This window comes from Scylla paramamosain, chromosome 14 (assembly GCF_035594125.1).
Source record: "Scylla paramamosain isolate STU-SP2022 chromosome 14, ASM3559412v1, whole genome shotgun sequence".
In the NCBI taxonomy this organism is placed as follows: Eukaryota; Metazoa; Arthropoda; class Malacostraca; order Decapoda; family Portunidae; genus Scylla; species Scylla paramamosain.
The window spans coordinates 4,141,657-4,160,436 of NC_087164.1; the positions used below are offsets into that span (position 1 = coordinate 4,141,657).

At 36.3% G+C, this 18,780-nt stretch overlaps 1 protein-coding gene across 13 annotated transcripts in view; it reads left to right on the forward strand.

Annotated features, from left to right (window-relative positions):
• LOC135106765 (serine/threonine-protein phosphatase 6 regulatory ankyrin repeat subunit B-like) overlaps window positions 1–18,780 on the forward strand; it is a 136,384-nt gene that overhangs the window by 116,875 nt on the left and 729 nt on the right. For 8 of the 13 annotated variants that reach the window (XM_064016052.1, XM_064016050.1, XM_064016040.1 and 5 more), the window contains one exon: window positions 3,446–3,486. Coding sequence is in view for 1 of the 13 variants with exons in the window: in XM_064016045.1 (XP_063872115.1) it covers window positions 15,872–16,023 (152 nt within the window). In the remaining 12 variants the exon portion in view is untranslated. Of the gene's footprint in view, window positions 1–3,445; window positions 7,709–15,871; window positions 16,083–18,780 lie in introns of those variants that run through there. The other 5 variants (XM_064016041.1, XM_064016043.1, XR_010271458.1 and 2 more) reach the window with 4 other exon arrangements.

Here is an 18,780-nt window from a genome sequence, read left to right on the forward strand (position 1 = left end):
ATTAAATTCATTTACTTTAGCATGTTTACTATTTGGTCTGTAAATACAAGAAACAGAGTAGGAGGTAGTAGGTAGAATAATTTTCACACTACATAGTTCAGCATTTTCATCACACATGCAAAAATCCTTAATAATTTCACTTTGTAGGTCAATATTTACATAAATTGCAACACCCCCACCTGGAGAGTATAAAGGCCTGTGAACATGATATGACTTATAGCCATCAATTTCGTGAAGGTGAACATTATTTGCATTGAGCCAGGTTTCACTTATACATAAGATATCAGGGAGTTTGGGAAGAGATTTGATAAAAGAGATTACTTGGTCATAATTTTTGTTTAGTGAGCGGGCATTTATATGGAGAATATTGATATAGTCAGCGCTACTTCTTGGTATAACATTCATGTATGAGGTAAGGTCATGATAATTACAGATATCATCTAACTCAAGAGATAAGTACATGGAATTTATTATTTCTATGCCGATGCTATCAGATTCATTGTTGTCTTCTAAGTCGTTGAAAAGTGTATTGAGGAGATTCTCACTAGTAAAGTTCATGATATAGAAAGGGGAATTTAAGAAAGGCTAGTAGAAAAGGGGGCAAGTATGGGTAGCAGAGAGGGAGGAGGGAGTGGAAGGGATTTGGAAAAGTTTAAGGGAGAGGAAAGGAAGGATATGATAAGTAGAGATAGAGAAGAATAATCAAAGAATAAGGAAATACATAATAAAAAATTAAAATAAAAATTAAATAAAAAGAAATTGGAAGGCTTACCAGGTATGTCATAAGAAGGGTGGAAGGTAGATTGCAAAATGTTTGCAGAATTTGGTGATCAAAAGGATTAAGTTGATAAAACTATAAATGTTCAAGATATTGGCAAAGTAAAGATGATAGAATAAAGCTTCATACCCAAGATATTGGCAAAGTAATAGATAAATAGGCAAAGTAGTAGATGATAAAAGAAAGTTTCATATGATGAAATCTAGAAAAAATTAAGATGAATAATAATAAGTTGGAGACATGCATAGGATATGACATATAAAATATATACACAGGAAAGGATAATGAATACTCTCTCTCTCTCTCTCTCTCTCTCTCTCTCTCTCTCTCTCTCTCTCTCTCTCTCTCTCTCTCTCTCTCTCTCTCTCTCTCTCTCTCTCTCTCTCTCTCTCTCTCTCTCTCTCTCTCTCTCTCTCTCTCTCTCTCTCTCTCTCTCTCTCTCTCTCTCTCTCTCTCTCATGTCATTTTTGCTTCATCCTTTCTCACTCCTCACTCATATACATAATTCCATTTTCATTCTGTCACTCTCATTCTATTTAGCAATCCTTAGGATTGTTCTTACTTTCAGAGAGAGAGAGAGAGAGAGAGAGTGAGAGAGAGGGGGGGGGAGCTCTGACTTATGGGGGGGTTTATGTATGTATACGTGTGACGCCGACAGTAGGTAAATGTAACCAATACTTGTCAAAGCAGCGCAAAACTCAGGATGGTAAGAATTTAGGACTGAGCACAAAACTCGGGAGGCTAATATTTGTATTTGCTATCTCAAATGTGGTCATTTTTATTTTTATTTATTTAATTTTTTTTCAAAATTTGTTTAATCTTTTATATTATTTTCCTTTTCCCTGGAACCAATTATTTTTCCCCTTAGGTTCTTCAGTTGCCATAATGCAGATTTGCTTTAACAAATGCTACATTGGAACAAATCATGTTTGTTGTTATGTACCCTACTGTATCTGAAAGTTCAGAGAATGGTCCTATATACAAAAAAAGTACTTACATGAATGAAGTTTGGGCACCATCCCCTTCAAAATAATCAGTGATACCATGCTCCCAGGGCTGTTTCTGCACTGAAATAGGTTCTGAAACTCTTGTTCCTGAAGTGTGTCAAGCACCTTCTGTGATTCATGGTGAATCTTCAGGGTGTCAAAATGGTGTCCCTTCAGCTGCAGTTTCATCTTCAAAAGAGGAATAAGCCACACATTACTTGGTGAGAGGGTGCATTGTAATCATGAAGTATCCAACTGGCCATGTGTCACATTTTAGGTAATTTCTTCCAAATGCACACTCTCAGATGTATCAAAACAGCAGAAATGGCCACTGACAGACTGGCCATAAGAGATAAATCATGGTGAACAACCTTGTAAAAAAAAAAATAAATAAATAAAAATAAAAAAAAGAGGATGCTCTTGGGGACCTGCTTCACCTTCGGTCATGCAGATATTGGACTCTTCTGCTACAATTACTTGTTTGGTCCCCAGTGATGATCCTCAACATGAAGGCCACATCAACAGAGCTCTTGGCAAACTTCAGCCCAGTACACCTTCAGTCTGGAGCTCAAAAGACAGGGCATTAACTTTGCAGCAATGGGATATATGTTAGTCATACAGGCAGGAGGGATCTTTAATGGATCCCTGATGGCCCTCATGCACAAACCAGTATTTCCCCCCTCCCCCCACATTTTCAAGGACTGAATTCATGGAAGATTGTCCTGAACTCTATCATCTTCTTGTTATGTTCTGTTCTTAAAATGCATATGAAACTCTAAACTCTAAAGATCTCATTGCTTCATTGCCATATATATATATATATATATATATATATATATATATATATATATATATATATATATATATATATATATATATATATATATATATATATATATATATGCTGAAAGATGTCAAAGGTCTCTATTGTAGATCTGCTGAGTTTGATGTCTACTCTTTACTCTAGTTTACAATTCATGATGAAGTTGTAAATGTGCCTGTACACATGGTAAAAAAAAATTTGCATGGCACAGCACAAGCTTATACAATAATGCCAATTGGTAGACTAATTGATTGTTGCTCCTCAGTTCAATAGCACCTGGTTCTTTGTAGGCATACATTAGAAATTGTTCCAGAATTTTTTGATATAATATATTATATAATGAAAAATGTTTCTGAGAACAGAAATGTGTAAAGTACTCATTCATTTTTTAGGTTAAGTATATTTTCTACATTTTCTCCACTATTAAGTAAATTATTTTCATCCCACTTTAAATATCTTAAAATACCTTGAGACTAGTAAAAAATGATTAGTCATAATGTTTGGGCAATACAGAGAAGGGTACTCCTCAAAAAGTATCTTCATACAGGTCACTTAAGAACAGAATTGCACGGCTAACTGGACCCATCTTCACTTCCAAATTTATGAAACCTAGCCACAGCTGCTTTCCATTCTTCATAAAACCTGTTCTAATTTGTCATCATATAAGTCACTGGTATGATATGGAGATAGTTCATCTTTCTTTTATGATATATTTTATGTGCATGGAGAGAGAGAGAGAGAGAGAGAGAGAGAGAGAGAGAGAGAGAGAGAGAGAGAGAGAGAGAGAGAGAGAGAGAGAGAGTGTGCTCACATCTATGACACTGTAAAGATATAATTTTCTGCTGTTCTGGATTGCAGGCTCACAGTGTCCTCAACCTTTAATCAAGACTCTCACAAAATCACCACCCAGTTTACCCTGCCACATTAGACCTCCATTTTCTGATATAACAAATCATTCACCTGATCCATTTGGGGGACATTTGAGGAATGCATCCTACAGTTATACAGAAAATAAAAGCTGTAGGCAAGGATATAATGAAGAAGAAACAAACACTGAAGTGGAGATAACTATGGAAGATTCAGAAAATGATGTGCAGGACAGCAACATAGAACTAACCAGAACACAAGCTCATGATGAAGAAACTGTTGAGCTCTGTCAGGAGATCCTTCGAGAAACTCATGGCTGTGAACCTTACTTGTTTTTTTCATGAGCAAAAATTAAAAGCTCTGATTAATGAAAATTAAACAAATATTGCAGCTGTATGTGTAGTTAAGGTACTGTATTCATGTTTTTTGTCATTAACAATATAGCAAATGAATGTAGCTTCAGCAGCATGAATTGCTTAACTACTTAATACTGCTTTATTTTGTGACATGCTGGAGTAGTGGAACTTTGCTGTATGATAGTGACAGTAAAGCTTCATTTTGTAAACATTGTCTCAACAATTGGAAGGAAATGTATTTTATGCAATAGATATTTTCCATCCCCAAGAGCAATTTTGACCACTGCTTTGACCCTTTTGTGGGACTGGCATTTCAGTGTTCATTTTTTTTTATTGGATTTTTGTTGCCCTTGGCCAGTGTCCTTCCTACATAAAAAAAAAAAAAAAATTACATACACAATATGTGGAGAATGTAATTTGGTATGTACTAAACAGTGGCACAGCCAAGGTGGTTGAGGCACAAAGATATGTAGCCTACTCAGTGACAGTGTGATACTCCAAAGGATCTTCACTAAGATTTGTAAATCTGACCAAATATAATATTCCCAAGTTAGTGGAACAACAGAAGTCATATTATAATTTACTACACAATAAAAGCAGCAGTTAATGTGATTTGCCACATACTGGATGTGTAATGGGTCTTTTTTTTTCTTTTTTTCCTTAGTAATTATGTACTAAATGACACACAAGAGTAGTCTAGTTGTGTAGTAGTTAACATATTTAGCTCCAAACTGAGAGGATTTTGACTCACTTCATGGGCTGAAAGAGACAATTTGAACATTACCTATCTTACTAAACCTATATTTTGTAATGATATACAGTATCTGATTCAAATACAAGTTCATGTAGCCTAATTAATGGCTGAAATCAGTGATACAGATACTGGCTTACATGCAATGCAGTGATGATAATGGATACCCTGAAAATTTTATGGATTAAACTTATGTTGGTTAAAAAAAAAAAAAAAGCTGAAGATACATCATGAAAGAATGCAAGAGACTGACTATCTGCTCTTTTGGTATGTTATCTGGACAAAATGTTCCATTTTGTCATTGGAAGATGCACATTACAATGCCCTGCACCATTACAAGATGGCCACCATTGGCCTTAGTTTGAATACACATCCAAGTCATCATCAGCCTATGGCTGCAACACTCAATTTCCTTATATTTGAATATCAACATGAACACACAAACTTTTCAGCCATGAATGATTTAATTTAACTGACCAAGGGCAACAAAAATCCAATAAAATAAAAAAAATGCCCACTGAAATGCCAGTCCCATAAAAAGGGTCCAAAGCAGTAGTCAAAAATTGAAGGATAAGTGTCTTGAAACCTCCCTCTTGAAGGAATTCAAGTCATAGGAAGGTGGAAATACAGAAGCAAGCAGGGAGTTCCAGAGTTTACCAGAGAAAGGGATGAGTGATTCAGAATACTGGTTAACTCTTGTGCAGCGAGGCCACAGGAGGAGGGGAGGCATGCAGTTAGCAAGATCAGAAGAGCAGTTAGCATGAAAATAGCGGTAGAAGACAGCTAGAGATGCAACATTGCAGCGGTGAGAGAGAGGCTGAAGACAGTCAGTTAGAGGAGACGAGTTGATGAGACGAAAAGATTTTGATTCCACCCTGTCTAGAAGAGCAGTATAAGTGGAACCCCCCCAGACATGTGAAGCATACTTCATACATGGACGGATAAGGCCCTTGTACAGAGTTAGCAGCTGGAGGGGTGAGAAAAACTGGCGGAGACGTCTCAGAACGCCTAACTTCATAGAAGCTATTTTAGCTAGAGATGAGATGTGAAGTTTCCAGTTCAGATTATAAGTAAATGACAGACCGAGGATGTTCAGTGTAGAAGAGGGGGACAGTTGAGTGTCATTGAAAAAGAGGGAATAGTTGTCTGGAAGGTTGTGTCGAGTTGATAGATGGAGGAATTGAGTTTTTGAGGCATTGAACAATACCAAGTTTGCTCTGCCCCAATCAGAAATTTTAGAAAGATCAGCAGAAGTCAAGTGTTCTGTGGCTTCCCTGCATGAAATGTTTACTTCCTGAAGGGTTGGACGTCTATGAAAAGATGTGGAAATGTGCAGGGTGGTATCATCAGCGTAGGAGTGGATAGGACAAGAAGTTTGGTTTAGATAATTAATAAATAATAAGAAGAGAGTGGGTGACAGGACAGAACCCTGAGGAACACCACTGTTAATAGATTTAGGAGAAGAACAGTGACCGTCTACCACAGCAGCAATAGAACGGTCAGAAAGGAAACTTGAGATGAAGTTACAGAGAGAAGGATAGAAGTCGTAGGAGGGTAATGATCTATGCCTGTCAGAAATACCACTCATCATTATGACAGCTATCACAACACAATGGACATCATATTCACAGTAAAATGGTCAGCAACAAGCACAAAAGAGTATATCCTCTTTGAAAAAGGATGGAACATACTCTCAAAATGAGTGTTCCTAGACAAGTTTGACATGGAAAGGCAAATTGTAAGCCAACCAAAAATCTGGCTTCAGCTTCTGAACAATGAATATTGAATTTTCTCGCCATTTAAAATGTGACTGGAGACGCCCCCTCCCACATCCCTCAGTACAAGACAGCACACACCACAGAGTAATGGTAGCCCACACAAGAGTAAAAGGTGAAAAACCATGTGACAAGAAAGGCTGAAATATACACTCATAATGCTGCTGAAGCAAGCATTCTCCTATTTTATCACTTGTTCTGTTTGCAAATCTCCAGTCTCTCTCTATCATCTCAGAAAGATGAGTCAGTGACTAAAAAAAAGTAAAGTGTTATGTATGCATATAAAGTACAAATCTCTGACATGAGACCAGTGACAGCATTAATGACATCCAAAACTGTCTGTGTTTAATTACTGTGATGGCTTTTACCACCACATGATTTTCTTGTATGATTAGTATTTCCCACTTAAATTACCATCCTTTCATCACTGTGAGTTGAAAGAGTAAGTGATTAGAATATTTAGCCTAGAACATTATGGGAATGAAGATTCTATCTGAAAACATAGTGTTTGTTACTTCTTGCTTGTCATCCATGAACATTGATGTTTGTCATCAATTGCAAAATTATATGAAATGTGAATTGAGGTGCAATCCAAAAGCTCCCAGACTGTCTGCACAGGTAATGGTGTTGACCCAAGATACTAGGGAGCATTAAACATCCTCATGCAGTGTGCCGAGTGAAACAGTGACAGATGAGCTCATTTTCTTCCATGGCCAATTTTTGTGAATTGGTATTTCTCATATACTTCTTTTCTTCTTTTTAGTAGAATGGCAGACTTAAAGGAGTTGCATGTCTTTTCAAATTTTGCTTCAAACTTGCCAAATCTGTGACGCAGACCCACAAGGTGCTTCAGCAGGCTTCTGGTGATAATGCAATGAGCAAAATTCAGGTGTTTCAGTAATTCTCACATTTCAAACATAGACAAACATTGCAGATGTCAGTTGTTCTGATTGTCCATCAAGCAGCAGAACAGAGAAAACATTTAAGAGCATGAGACCTTCAGTGAGGACTAATGCCAAACAATTAACAATATTTCCAGTATTGCTGGCCTATTCCTTGAGTCATGCCAATACATTCTCATGGAAAAACTCAACACAAAGCAGATTGCTGCCAAATTTGTGCTCTGCCTATTGATGCTACACTAAAGGCAACATCAGCTGACTATGTGCAGAGATCTCCAGCAGTGTATCTAATTTATCAAAACTTTTCCAAGGTTTCCACTGGCAATCAAAGACAAGTCTAGAGCTATGACCTGGAAACCAAGCAGCAGTCATCCTTATGGAAGAGTCAAAGTTTACATCAACCAAAGAAAGTGAGGCAGGTCAAGACTAAAGTCATGTTTATCTGCTTTTTCAACAAGGAGTTCCTTCCTGTAAGTCAGATGGTGAAATGACACTTATACACTGGGGTCCTTAACTGTTTGAGGAACAAGTTGAGGAAATGTCCTAGACACAACTTGCTTCTGCATCATGACAATGCACTCTGTCAGTGCTCTGTCTGTCCAGCAGTTCTTGGCCAAAAATAAGATAGTGATATCCCATCTCCCTAATTCCTTTGTCTTAGGCCACCTATGATTAATTCATATTTCCAAAACTGAAGCTTAAGCTGAAGGAGTGACCATTTGATGTGCAGGAGATTTAAGTGGAAACACAAGATGTGCTGAATAGCATTACCCAGAGAGAATTAGAGATGCTTCTGACAGTGGAAAAAATTATTAATTAATTGTATTGACTCCCACATGGATTGCAAAGAAGCAAATAACAGTAATAAGAACATAAGGTAAACCTAATATCTTTATTGAGGCAGGAACTATAGGATTGCACCTTGTACTTTTCCACTCCTACCATATAAAAAGAGAGTTATGAATGGTGAAGTACTACATGCCTCTCCAGCCTAGTACTGGATGCAAAAAACCTAATATGTAGTAGTCATTTGGCTACTGTGTTCACATGCCATACCAAAGATATTAATACAGATTTTTTTTCACCTATGGCCAGGATGAGTTGAGTTGTAGTTCTTTCCCATCCTTTCAATTAATCTGTCCATATAATGTTGCTGTCAATGATGTGCTTATGTTAAAGATTTCTATGCACTGCTGCAGAACACATTTTTTTTAAGCCCTTATCACATGATTGTGTACACACACACACTCACACAAATGAGAGAAGTTATTAACATAATTAGAAATATAGGGACAGCATTTGTATATTTTGGATGAAGAAATGATGAAGAAAATAATAGTCATAATGATATGGCTGACTTTGGAATATACAGCAGTAGTCTGGTCACCCAATGAAAAGAAATATTAAAAGCTAGAAAGAGTACAGAGTAGCAACAAAGATTATGCCAGAACTAAAGGCTCTGCCATATGAGGAAAGACTCCATAAAATGAAACTTCTAACACTGGAAAAAAGAAGAGTGAGAGGAGATCTAATAGCAGTGTACACAATGGTAAGCAAAGTGGAAAAGTTGTATAGAGAAGATCTTTGTGTGTGTGGAATGAGAGAGAAACTATAGAGGACACAGTAAGAGAATGAAGATGACCACTTGCAGGAGAGATGTGAAGAAGTGTAGCTTCCCAAGTAAACTGGACAGGAAGAGGAAGTGGTCCATACAAGAAACATGCACAAATTTAAGAAAAAGTTGGACAACAGTAAACATGGAGACAGGAAAGGACAGCAAGAGCATTATATGCAGTAGATAAGAAAAAGTGTGTTATAGTTTATGGAATAAAGAAGAAAAATATAACATGCAAATTGAAAAGGGATAAAGAAGAAACAAAAGGAGTAAAGGATTTGCTGAAGAAACTAAAATGGTGATGACAATAAATTCTAGGCAGAAGTTATTCAACTGGGATCTTATCTGGAAGGCAAAACAAGACCCATGAATATAAGACTAAAATCACAACAAGCAGCAGAAGAGATACTAGAAAGAACATCCAGACTGAGAGAAGATTATAAGGATATATACATTAAGAAGAGCAGAAATGAAGAACAGGAAAAAAAGATGAAAGAAATGTATGAAGAAGCTAAAGAGAAAATTAATCAAGAACAGAAAAAAAAAATTGGGGGGAGAGTTTTGGCAGACAGAGTGAAGAGATGGTACATAAAGGAAAAAAATAAGTTAAAATAAAATAGAAAAAAATAGTAAAAATGAAGGACTGAATGTGATGTATACCAACAAAGACAGATTGATACACAGGAAACTGGAATTACAAGACTATTTAAAGGAAAAAAAAATCTGAAGGTGGTGTGTTTAATAGAAACAAAAGCTAAAATAAGAAAATCGTTTAGTCAATATATGGAGAAGAGACAGGATTGGTAAAGGAAGGGGAGGTGTAATGATAATGACAAGAAAAGAGGTGAAGACAAAAATAGTAAAATATTGGGAAGGAAAAGCAGAAATAGTGAATGTTAACATGGAGAATAATAATGAAGAAATACTGTCGGTAATAACAACCTATGTACCACCCAAAACAAATTCTTAGAGCAAGGAAGACTGAGAAAATAATAGAAGATATCATCCAGTGTCTGAGTAAATTAATCAAAAGTAATAAAAGAGTACTGTTGGTTGGTGACTTCAGTTACCAAGAAGTAAATGGGGAAACACTCGAAGCTGTAGGAAATGAGAGTGAATGGGGAGAAAGATTTCTGAAGCTGACTATGGAAAACACAGGTGATGCAATGGATGACTGAAAATACAAGATATAGGAGAGATGATGAACTAACATGACTTAACCTGACATTAATGAGAAGAATCAATCTAATTAAAGAATTAAGACGTGCCCCCATAGGAAAAAGTGACCACATAAGGATAAAAATAGACTGATAATGATGTCAGTGAAGAGGATGAATCATACAAAGAAAACAGGAGAAACTATGGGGAAGTGAATATAGTTGATCTTAAGAAACTTTATGAAGAAATGGACTGGGGAAAGCTGAAAAGCTGAAAATTATGTGCAAAATAATTATCTTGACATTTTTATGGAACTATATGAGACAGGAGTGAATAAATATGTTCCACAATACAAACCTAAAGAAAAAGGAAAACAGGTGTGGTTCAATGCAAGATGTGCAAGAACAAAGAAAAAAAAAGAGATGAAGCATGGATAAAAATTAAAAGAAATTGAAACTTTAAAATAGCAAGAAATGAATAAGTGAACAAAGAAAAAAAAGAGATGAAGCATGGATAAAAATTAAAAGAAATTGAAACTTTAAAATAGCAAGAAATTAATAAGTGAATATAAGGAGAAAGGATATGAAAAGGATATAGTCGAAAAGTGCTAGGACAAACCAAAACTGTCCTACAGATTCATAAATGTAAAAATTAAACTAAACTTAAAGAAAAACTAGAAAGATTGAAAGATGGAAATTAAACATATGAAGACCCAAAAGACATGAGTGAATTGCTAAACAAAAGTTTCAATAAGTTTTCACAGAAGAATCAGAATTTAAAGAACCACAAGATAAGAAGGCAAAAAAAGCAAATGTGGGAAATTACAGTAATCAGAAAAGTTTATAAAATGATGGAAGAACTGGAAGAGGGAAAAGCAACAGGACCAGGTGGAGTATCAGGTTTCACTGTAAAAGAGTGCAGGAAAAAGTTGATTGAACCAGTATATGACATAATTAAGTGCTCATTATCAACTGGAAGATTACCTAATGAATGGATGAGAGCAGACATAATGCCAATTTATAAAAGTGGAAACAAAGAACCACTAAACTACAGACCAGTATCAATGACCAGCATAGTATGTAAGATCTGTGAAGTGATAATGAAGCAGTGGACAAAATTTCTTGAAAAACATACACAATTTCTTAGAAAAACGATACAATAACAGAAAAACAGTATGGCTTTAGACAAAAATGATCATGTGTAACCAGTTTCATGACCTTTTATTATTTTATTAATGTGAAAAATGATAAAGAAGCAGTGGACAAAATTTCTAGAAAACATGGTGGACACAGTTTTTAGAATAACATGATACAATAACAGAAAAACAGTATGGCTTTTGACAGCAATCATGTTTAACCAGTTTCACGACCTTTTATTCAAGAGTAACTAATATAACACATGAGAGGGATGGATGGATAGATTGTGTGTATCTAGATTTAGAAAAGCTTCTGAAAAAGTTTCCCACAACAGGCTATTATGGAAGCTAGAAAATATAGAAGGATTAAATAGAAAAAAAAAATGGATGGAAAGTTACTTGAAGGAAAGAGAAATGAGAATGGCAGTAAAAGATGTAAAATCAAAATTGATAAAAGTAGATAGTGGAGTACCACAAGGATCAGTGCTGGCACCAATACTTTTCCTGATCTACATAAATGATATGCCTGAAGGAACAAAGAGTTACATGAGTTTGCAGTTGATGCAAAATTACAAAGTCATAAGAAACAACAAAGACTGAAACTCTAGAAGAGGATTTAAATAAAATCTGGGACTGGAGTAAGAAATGAGAAATGGAATTTAATGTGAAAAAAAATGTCATGTAATGGAGATGGCAAAAAGTGAAAAGAGACCAAAATGGACATATAAAATGGGAAATGAAGAAATAATAAAAGTACAAGAGAAAGATATGGGAGTGATAATACAGGGTACTCAACAGTCTGTAAAAAAGATAATTAGAGATACATATAGAATGATGAGAAATATTGGAGCAGCGTTCCACTACATGGATAAAGATATGGTAAGAAATAAAATTACCACTATGATTCGACTAAAGCTGGAATATGCTGAATCAGTGTGGTCTCCCCACAAGAAGAAACATGTAAAAAAACTAGAAAGGATACAAAGGATGGATATGAAGATTGTTCCAGAACTGGAAGAATCAACATATGAAGACAGGACAGATTGAAGGAAATGAATCTGCCAACACGAACAAAGAAGAGAAAGGGAAGATTTAATACTGATTTATAAATTGTGGAACAGTGGAAGAAATTAATAATAAGAAACTGTTGCTAAGAGAAGTAGAAAATACCAGATACACATGAGGCCACAGCAAAAAATTAAGAAAAGGAAGATGCTTAAATAACATAAAGAAACATAGTTTCTTTATGTTATTCATAACAAAGTGTGTATATATATATATATATATATATATATATATATATATATATATATATATATATATATATATATATATATCCTCATCAATGTATGAAAATGCCACTCTTATATTCTAAGGAAAATCATATATATATATATATATATATATATATATATATATATATATATATATATATATATATATATATATATATATATATATATATATGTTACAGTCAATACCTGAATCCAGACAATTTGTAAAGTGTAAAGTTATTTTTTCAGGCAATTTGTGAACTGCCTAACCTAACCTAACCTAACCTAACCTAACCTAACCTAACCTAACCTAACCAGGCAGTTCACAAATTGCCTGAAAAAATAAGTCACTTTACAAATTGTCTGGATTCAGGTATTGACTGTAACATATATATACAGTAAAATCCCTCTTATCCGGCATCAACAGGACCGCCGACATGCTGGATACTTGAATATTGCCGGATACTTGGATAAAAGTGAAATTATGTCCACAATCACCACCCTACACTCACGCATCTTACCATAACAAAGATCAGCTGATCTTAATCAGCACCTGATCTGATCAGCTGCTTAAGTGTAAGCACAACACGCTTCCTCTTTTCTACAACTTTAGGCATGATGAAGGCATCAGGCGATAAACAGTGCACACGCGGGACTGAGTCACTGAGTAAACACAGTGCAGTGGGCCGCGGGTGGTGCAAAGCAGTGCGCTCTGGTGGCAAGGGGACAAAGTATGCCTCATGCGGGAATTTTAATCAATTTTATGAGTACACATCAATTTTTTATTGATTTTAAGGCTCCGGGAAAAATGTGCCGGATACTTGAGGCTGCCGGATACTCGAATGCCAGATGAGAGGGATTTTGCTGTATATATATAAGTATACATATAGAAGTATGGAACAAGCTAAGTGATGATGTAGTACTGGCAACGAGTGTGCACAACTTCAAGGAAAAACTAGACAAGTATAGATATGGAGACAGGACCACACAACTGTAGCTCGGGCCCTGTAAATTACAACTAGATAAAATACACCTAGGTAAATACACCAAGAATGTGTGTGTATTCAAGTAGTTCACCTAGTGTACAGGGTCTAAGCAGCACTCATTCTGTCCTGTCTACAAATCTATGTTTGTCCAATTTCTTTTTAAATATCTACACACTGTCCGCCATAACCATATCTTCACTTCAATCATTCCAGATCTCTGTAGCTGAGTATTTACCTAGTTGTACTGTATAGGGTCTGAGCAAACCTTGGTATGTGTGTGTGTATTTACCTAGTTGTGACATAAGGGAAGGGAGCTATGCTTGTGCTGTCTCTTTCTATTATCCCAAAATTTATCCAACTTCACCTTGAAATTATGTATCATTGTTGCTTTGGTCATTTCTCTGTCCAACACATTCCAAACTTCAACAGTTATATATAGAAAACTGTGCTTCTTGATGTCCCTCTTGCATATGCCTTTCTTCAATTTCTTCCTGTGCTTCCTTGTGGTTTGCTTGTCCCACACTATCAGGTCCTCTCTATCAACTTTCTCCAATCCTTCCATCAATCAAATTCTTTCTTGTTCTCCTCTGCTCTAGGGACACTAGATCCAGTCTTAATATCTATCTCCTCATAGGGGAGGTCTGTCAAACTTGAGATCATTTTGGCTGCAGCTCGTTGTATTCTCACCAGCTTTCTAATGTCCTTCTTCACACTCAGTGACCAGACCACTGTTGCATATTCCAACCTTGGACATATTTTAGTTATAATAATCTTCATCATATCCTCATCACTGTATGAAAATGCCACTCTTATGTTCTAAGGAAAATTATAAGTCTCCCCCACAGTTTTATTAATGTGCTTTCCTGGTGACATATTGTCCATTACTATTACCCCCAAGATCTTTCTCAGTGTTCCTTTTCTGGATTTTTCTTCTCCCAGCTTATAGGTTTCAACAGGTCTATTTTTCCTTTTTCCAAACTCCAATACTATTACATTTTCTTGCATTAAACTCCATTTTCCATTTTTTACTCCATTCATATATCTTATTAAAGACCTCTTGGAGCAGGTCACAGTCCTCATTCTTCACTTACTTCATGATCTTTGCATCATCAGTAAACAGACTTGTATCTCTTCAACCATAACATTTATGTATACAGCAAGCATAACTGGAGCAAGGACTGATCCCTGAGGAACTCCACTGTAAACATTTTTGAATATAGATCTTTCATCTCTTATAGCTGTCCTCATCTCTCTGCCCTTTCAGAAGTCCTCCATTCATACCAATAATTTTCCTCCCACACTGTCTATTTCTCTTAAGTTTCCACACTAGTCTCTTGTGTGGAACTTTGATGAAGGCTTTCTTCAGATCTAAATATATGCAATCCACCCATCCATCTCTTTCTTGTATTATATCAATAACTCTTGAATAGAAGCACACCAAGTTAATTGTACATGAGCATCCTTTTCAAAAGCCAAACTGTTTGCCACTTATTATCTTTTTGGTCTCCAGATATTTCATCCATTTGTCTTTAACTACCCTTTCACAGATCTTAGCCACCACACTTGTTAATGATACAGGTCTACAATTCATCAGATCCTCTCTCTTGCCTCCTTTGTATATTGGAACAATATTAGCTCTCTTCCAGCTTTCAGGAACTCTACCTTCCCTCTGCAAACAATTTATGATACTGTGTATTTTAGCACTTAGAGCACAGTGTTCTCTTCCTTTGGAATAGTTTTTCCAAACTCAAAATCTCATTGTTTACCTATAGAACACTACCATATTCTTCACACTTTCTCAGGTCATTATCATCTTTGATTAATTTGTCCTGCTTTTCCAAAATTCCAGCAATCAAATCTCTCATTGCTCTTAACTCCTTCTTAACATTAACGATCCTTCTCATATTTGTGTGTGTGTGTGTGTGTGTGTGTGTGTGTGTGTGTGTGTGTGTGTGTGTGTGTGTGTGTGTGTGTGTGTGTGTGTGTGTGTGTGTGTGTATTTATATGTATGTATGTATTTATGTATGTATGTGTGGGTGTACATGCACCTAGTTCGTTATTTTGTTTTCATTTTTCTCGTTTATGCCTAATGGTTGTAGCTTCATATTTATTCCTGGGGGATAGATAGTGTTAGCTGTCAGCAATTCCAAACTCCCCAATGACTGAAGCCTGGTTAGAGAAAAGGTTGCATTAAGAAACACCACATTGGTACATTGTAAACAATTATTCATAAGTCAAATGGTACAATTTCGTTCCTGTATTTACTCTGGTGAAAAAGAAAATCAGATCCTCACCTAACTAGTCACTAAATCCAGAAAGGAAGTTACCTCAGTCACTCCAGATTTTTTTTTTTTTTTCTTTTTGTATTACAAAAATATGACCTAATTTCACTACTGTAATAATTGTTGAACAATCAAAGTTGAGTATTTACTAACTGTATCTAATTTCTTTGTATCTTGATACAGATGGGCTACCTGTGAAGAAGCTGCAACAGCCCCCCAGCCAGGTTCAGGCCCCTACTACCATGACAGTCTCTTCCTCCATGGTGGACCACTTTTTAACTGTCAAAATGGAGGATGGTTATGAGGCGATCAACTTTGAGGCAATGATGGCTGAGGTGCATGGTTGCTAGCTAATTGCTTTCATGTTTGAATAAAGTTAAAAAATGTAATGTCACTATAATTAATTTTCTATCCAGGTAAGCAGGTAACTTTTTAAGTTATGAGTATACAAAGCACTAAGTGATTAAAATTGGAATGACTATTGAAGAACAGCTGGTACACGTGTGATGGTTCCATAGTTTGTATTGGAGTCACTCTCATTGTAAGGATAACTATATTCTTTGAACTGAAGCAGTGATCCTATTAGTTGATTATTGTGAGTGACAGTTTCACATGGAGTGGCGCAGACAAGGCACCTAACATTCACTCTCTTATCCCCATTGGCCCAAGGCGAAAAGATAGTCTCCTGGCCCCTGTTTTAACACACCAGGAAGCCAGGCACAGTACAGGTGGCCACACTCACCACAGCAAGATCCAGCAGCATACACTGGTGTTTATTGCTGCTCCTTCATAATGAGATTGTTCCCTACTCAGATTTGCTCCAATCCAGAGACCATAGTAGATGCAGAGTGCCTCAAACTCTAACTGGGTCCACATACCAATCACCCTTGCCAAGTGTGCCCACACTCAATCCCAGAGGTTGATGAGACTGCTTCATTTTCTTGGATTCACAACTGTCACTCACCATTCATGCATAACTGCTCTTGCCTGCTGCAGTAATTCCTCTCTCAGTCCATGCTCTCTTCACACAATTGATCCACTCCAGGTGTGGCCTTCCTCTTCACCTTTCACTATGCACAACTGAACAGACATCTGGCCACTTTAGCCTCCACTAAAATTATCTAACATACTATCTTCCTCACTGGGTGACAGCTTTAAGTAAAGCACACCCTCATAGTTATTTGCTAAGCACTCTTCCAGTGAATCAGCTGAATTCCCTGCTGGTATCTTGAAATGAAGTGAAAAATCTAACCAGATGTTCAGTACTTCAACTGCATTAAGATATTCCTCTGCATCTCCATTTGATATCTATTACCACACAATAATTGTCATCTCTAATCTGTCTAGGGTGGTCTGACTTAGCTTTACAATGGGAGTTATTCATTATACATACCAAAGATTTGTCAAGTTTTGAGAGGGCAGATACATTTGTGTTTTGTTTCATATTAAGCACAGTACTGGTAGTTATAAGATAAGCCCACAGGATGGCTTTGGATGAGGAAGGTGATGAGATCCCCAGTTAATCCACATAACAGGACTTCATGCTAAGTCCTCTAAACGGGAGTTGGAGCTTAGTGCAATAATACTGTATCTTAAGTCGTGTCAAGCATATTTGAAGCATCATTTACACGTAACCACTAATGTCAACTTAAGATTTAATTGGATTTAGTTATTGTTAACATTATTACTACCACTGTTGTAGGTTATTCTTATTACATATGCAAAGATTATTTTAATTAATGAACATGAGAGAAACCTGTGTATCTGCAATTTCACTAGTATAGAGTAGTAATGACTACCTTTTGTGTTCACTTGACATAGTGGTAGGAGGTTATGAAGTATATCCAGTAGCCACCAGCATCAACTACACAACTATGATGGCAGTGGCCTAACAAGTTTTGGTGATTTGATATGTTTGATGAAAAATGTGTAACTTTTAAAGTTATATCGACAGAACTTGCATTTAGTGTAGTGAGGATCATTATATTAACATTTATCATTTAATTTTTATGAATTCCCTTTTTTTCCACATGGGTGGCATACAATAAAGAAGATGGAAAGTGAAATGAAACTAGAGTAAAATAATACAATAGCCTTTCTGCTTCCTTCTTGTATGGTGGGAAAGCTTCCACTGGGAAGGCAGAGGAGCAGTCCCCCACCTTTACCCCAATGTCATCTACATCATGCAGGGAATACAGAGACATGTGTTATGAAATATCCATGTCTCAGTGATTAAATAAATCAATATTATCATTGTTACCTCCTAATGTTACTGATGTTACCTTCTGCTTTTATAAGATAGTTCTTTTAACATGGGGCCCTTGACTTACAGATACAATGTTCCTAAAGGCATTGGTATGTACATCAGTCAGTAATGGTTATCACACATAAGTATTCACAATATACATAAATAAATTTGCAGAATCTCACAAAACCTAATGTCATATCCATTATGCATATTCTAGCCATCGAGTTTATAAAATCACTTACGCAACTGAAAATAATGTACAGGTACCCGGCAGGAACAATGAAGTGACATTCCCTGTCATCAGTTTGTTGTGCTCCTGTTTTTTCTTGAGTATCTGAAAGGAAATTTTCACCATGCAGGACCAACTTTCTGACAGACATTTGTTTTGAGCAATGTCATTCTTCTATCCCTAATAGTCTTACTACCTTCCTACCTTAACTGATGGTTCCTCCTGCTATCTCTCTCTCTCTCTCTCTCTCTCTCTCTCTCTCTCTCTCTCTCTCTCTCTCTCTCTCTCTCTCTCTCTCTCTCTCTCTCTCTCTCTCTCTCTCTCTCTCTCTCTCTCTCTCTCTCTCTCTCTCTCTCTCTCTCTCTCTCTCTCTCTCTCTCTCTCTCTCTCTCTCTCTCTCTCTCTGACAAGAAGACTACAATGCCATATGAGTCCAAGTTACTGAAATTTGCAATAATTTTTCTGAAACACCATGAGACTAGGAGAAAACAACAGATGATGATGCTTCCTCTCATCAAGCTCTTTCTCTCTCAAAGACAACATTGTAGCCACGACTATTGAGCAACATGACTTGTGCCCATTCTCAAACATGCTGGACATGAAATCATCTCCAAT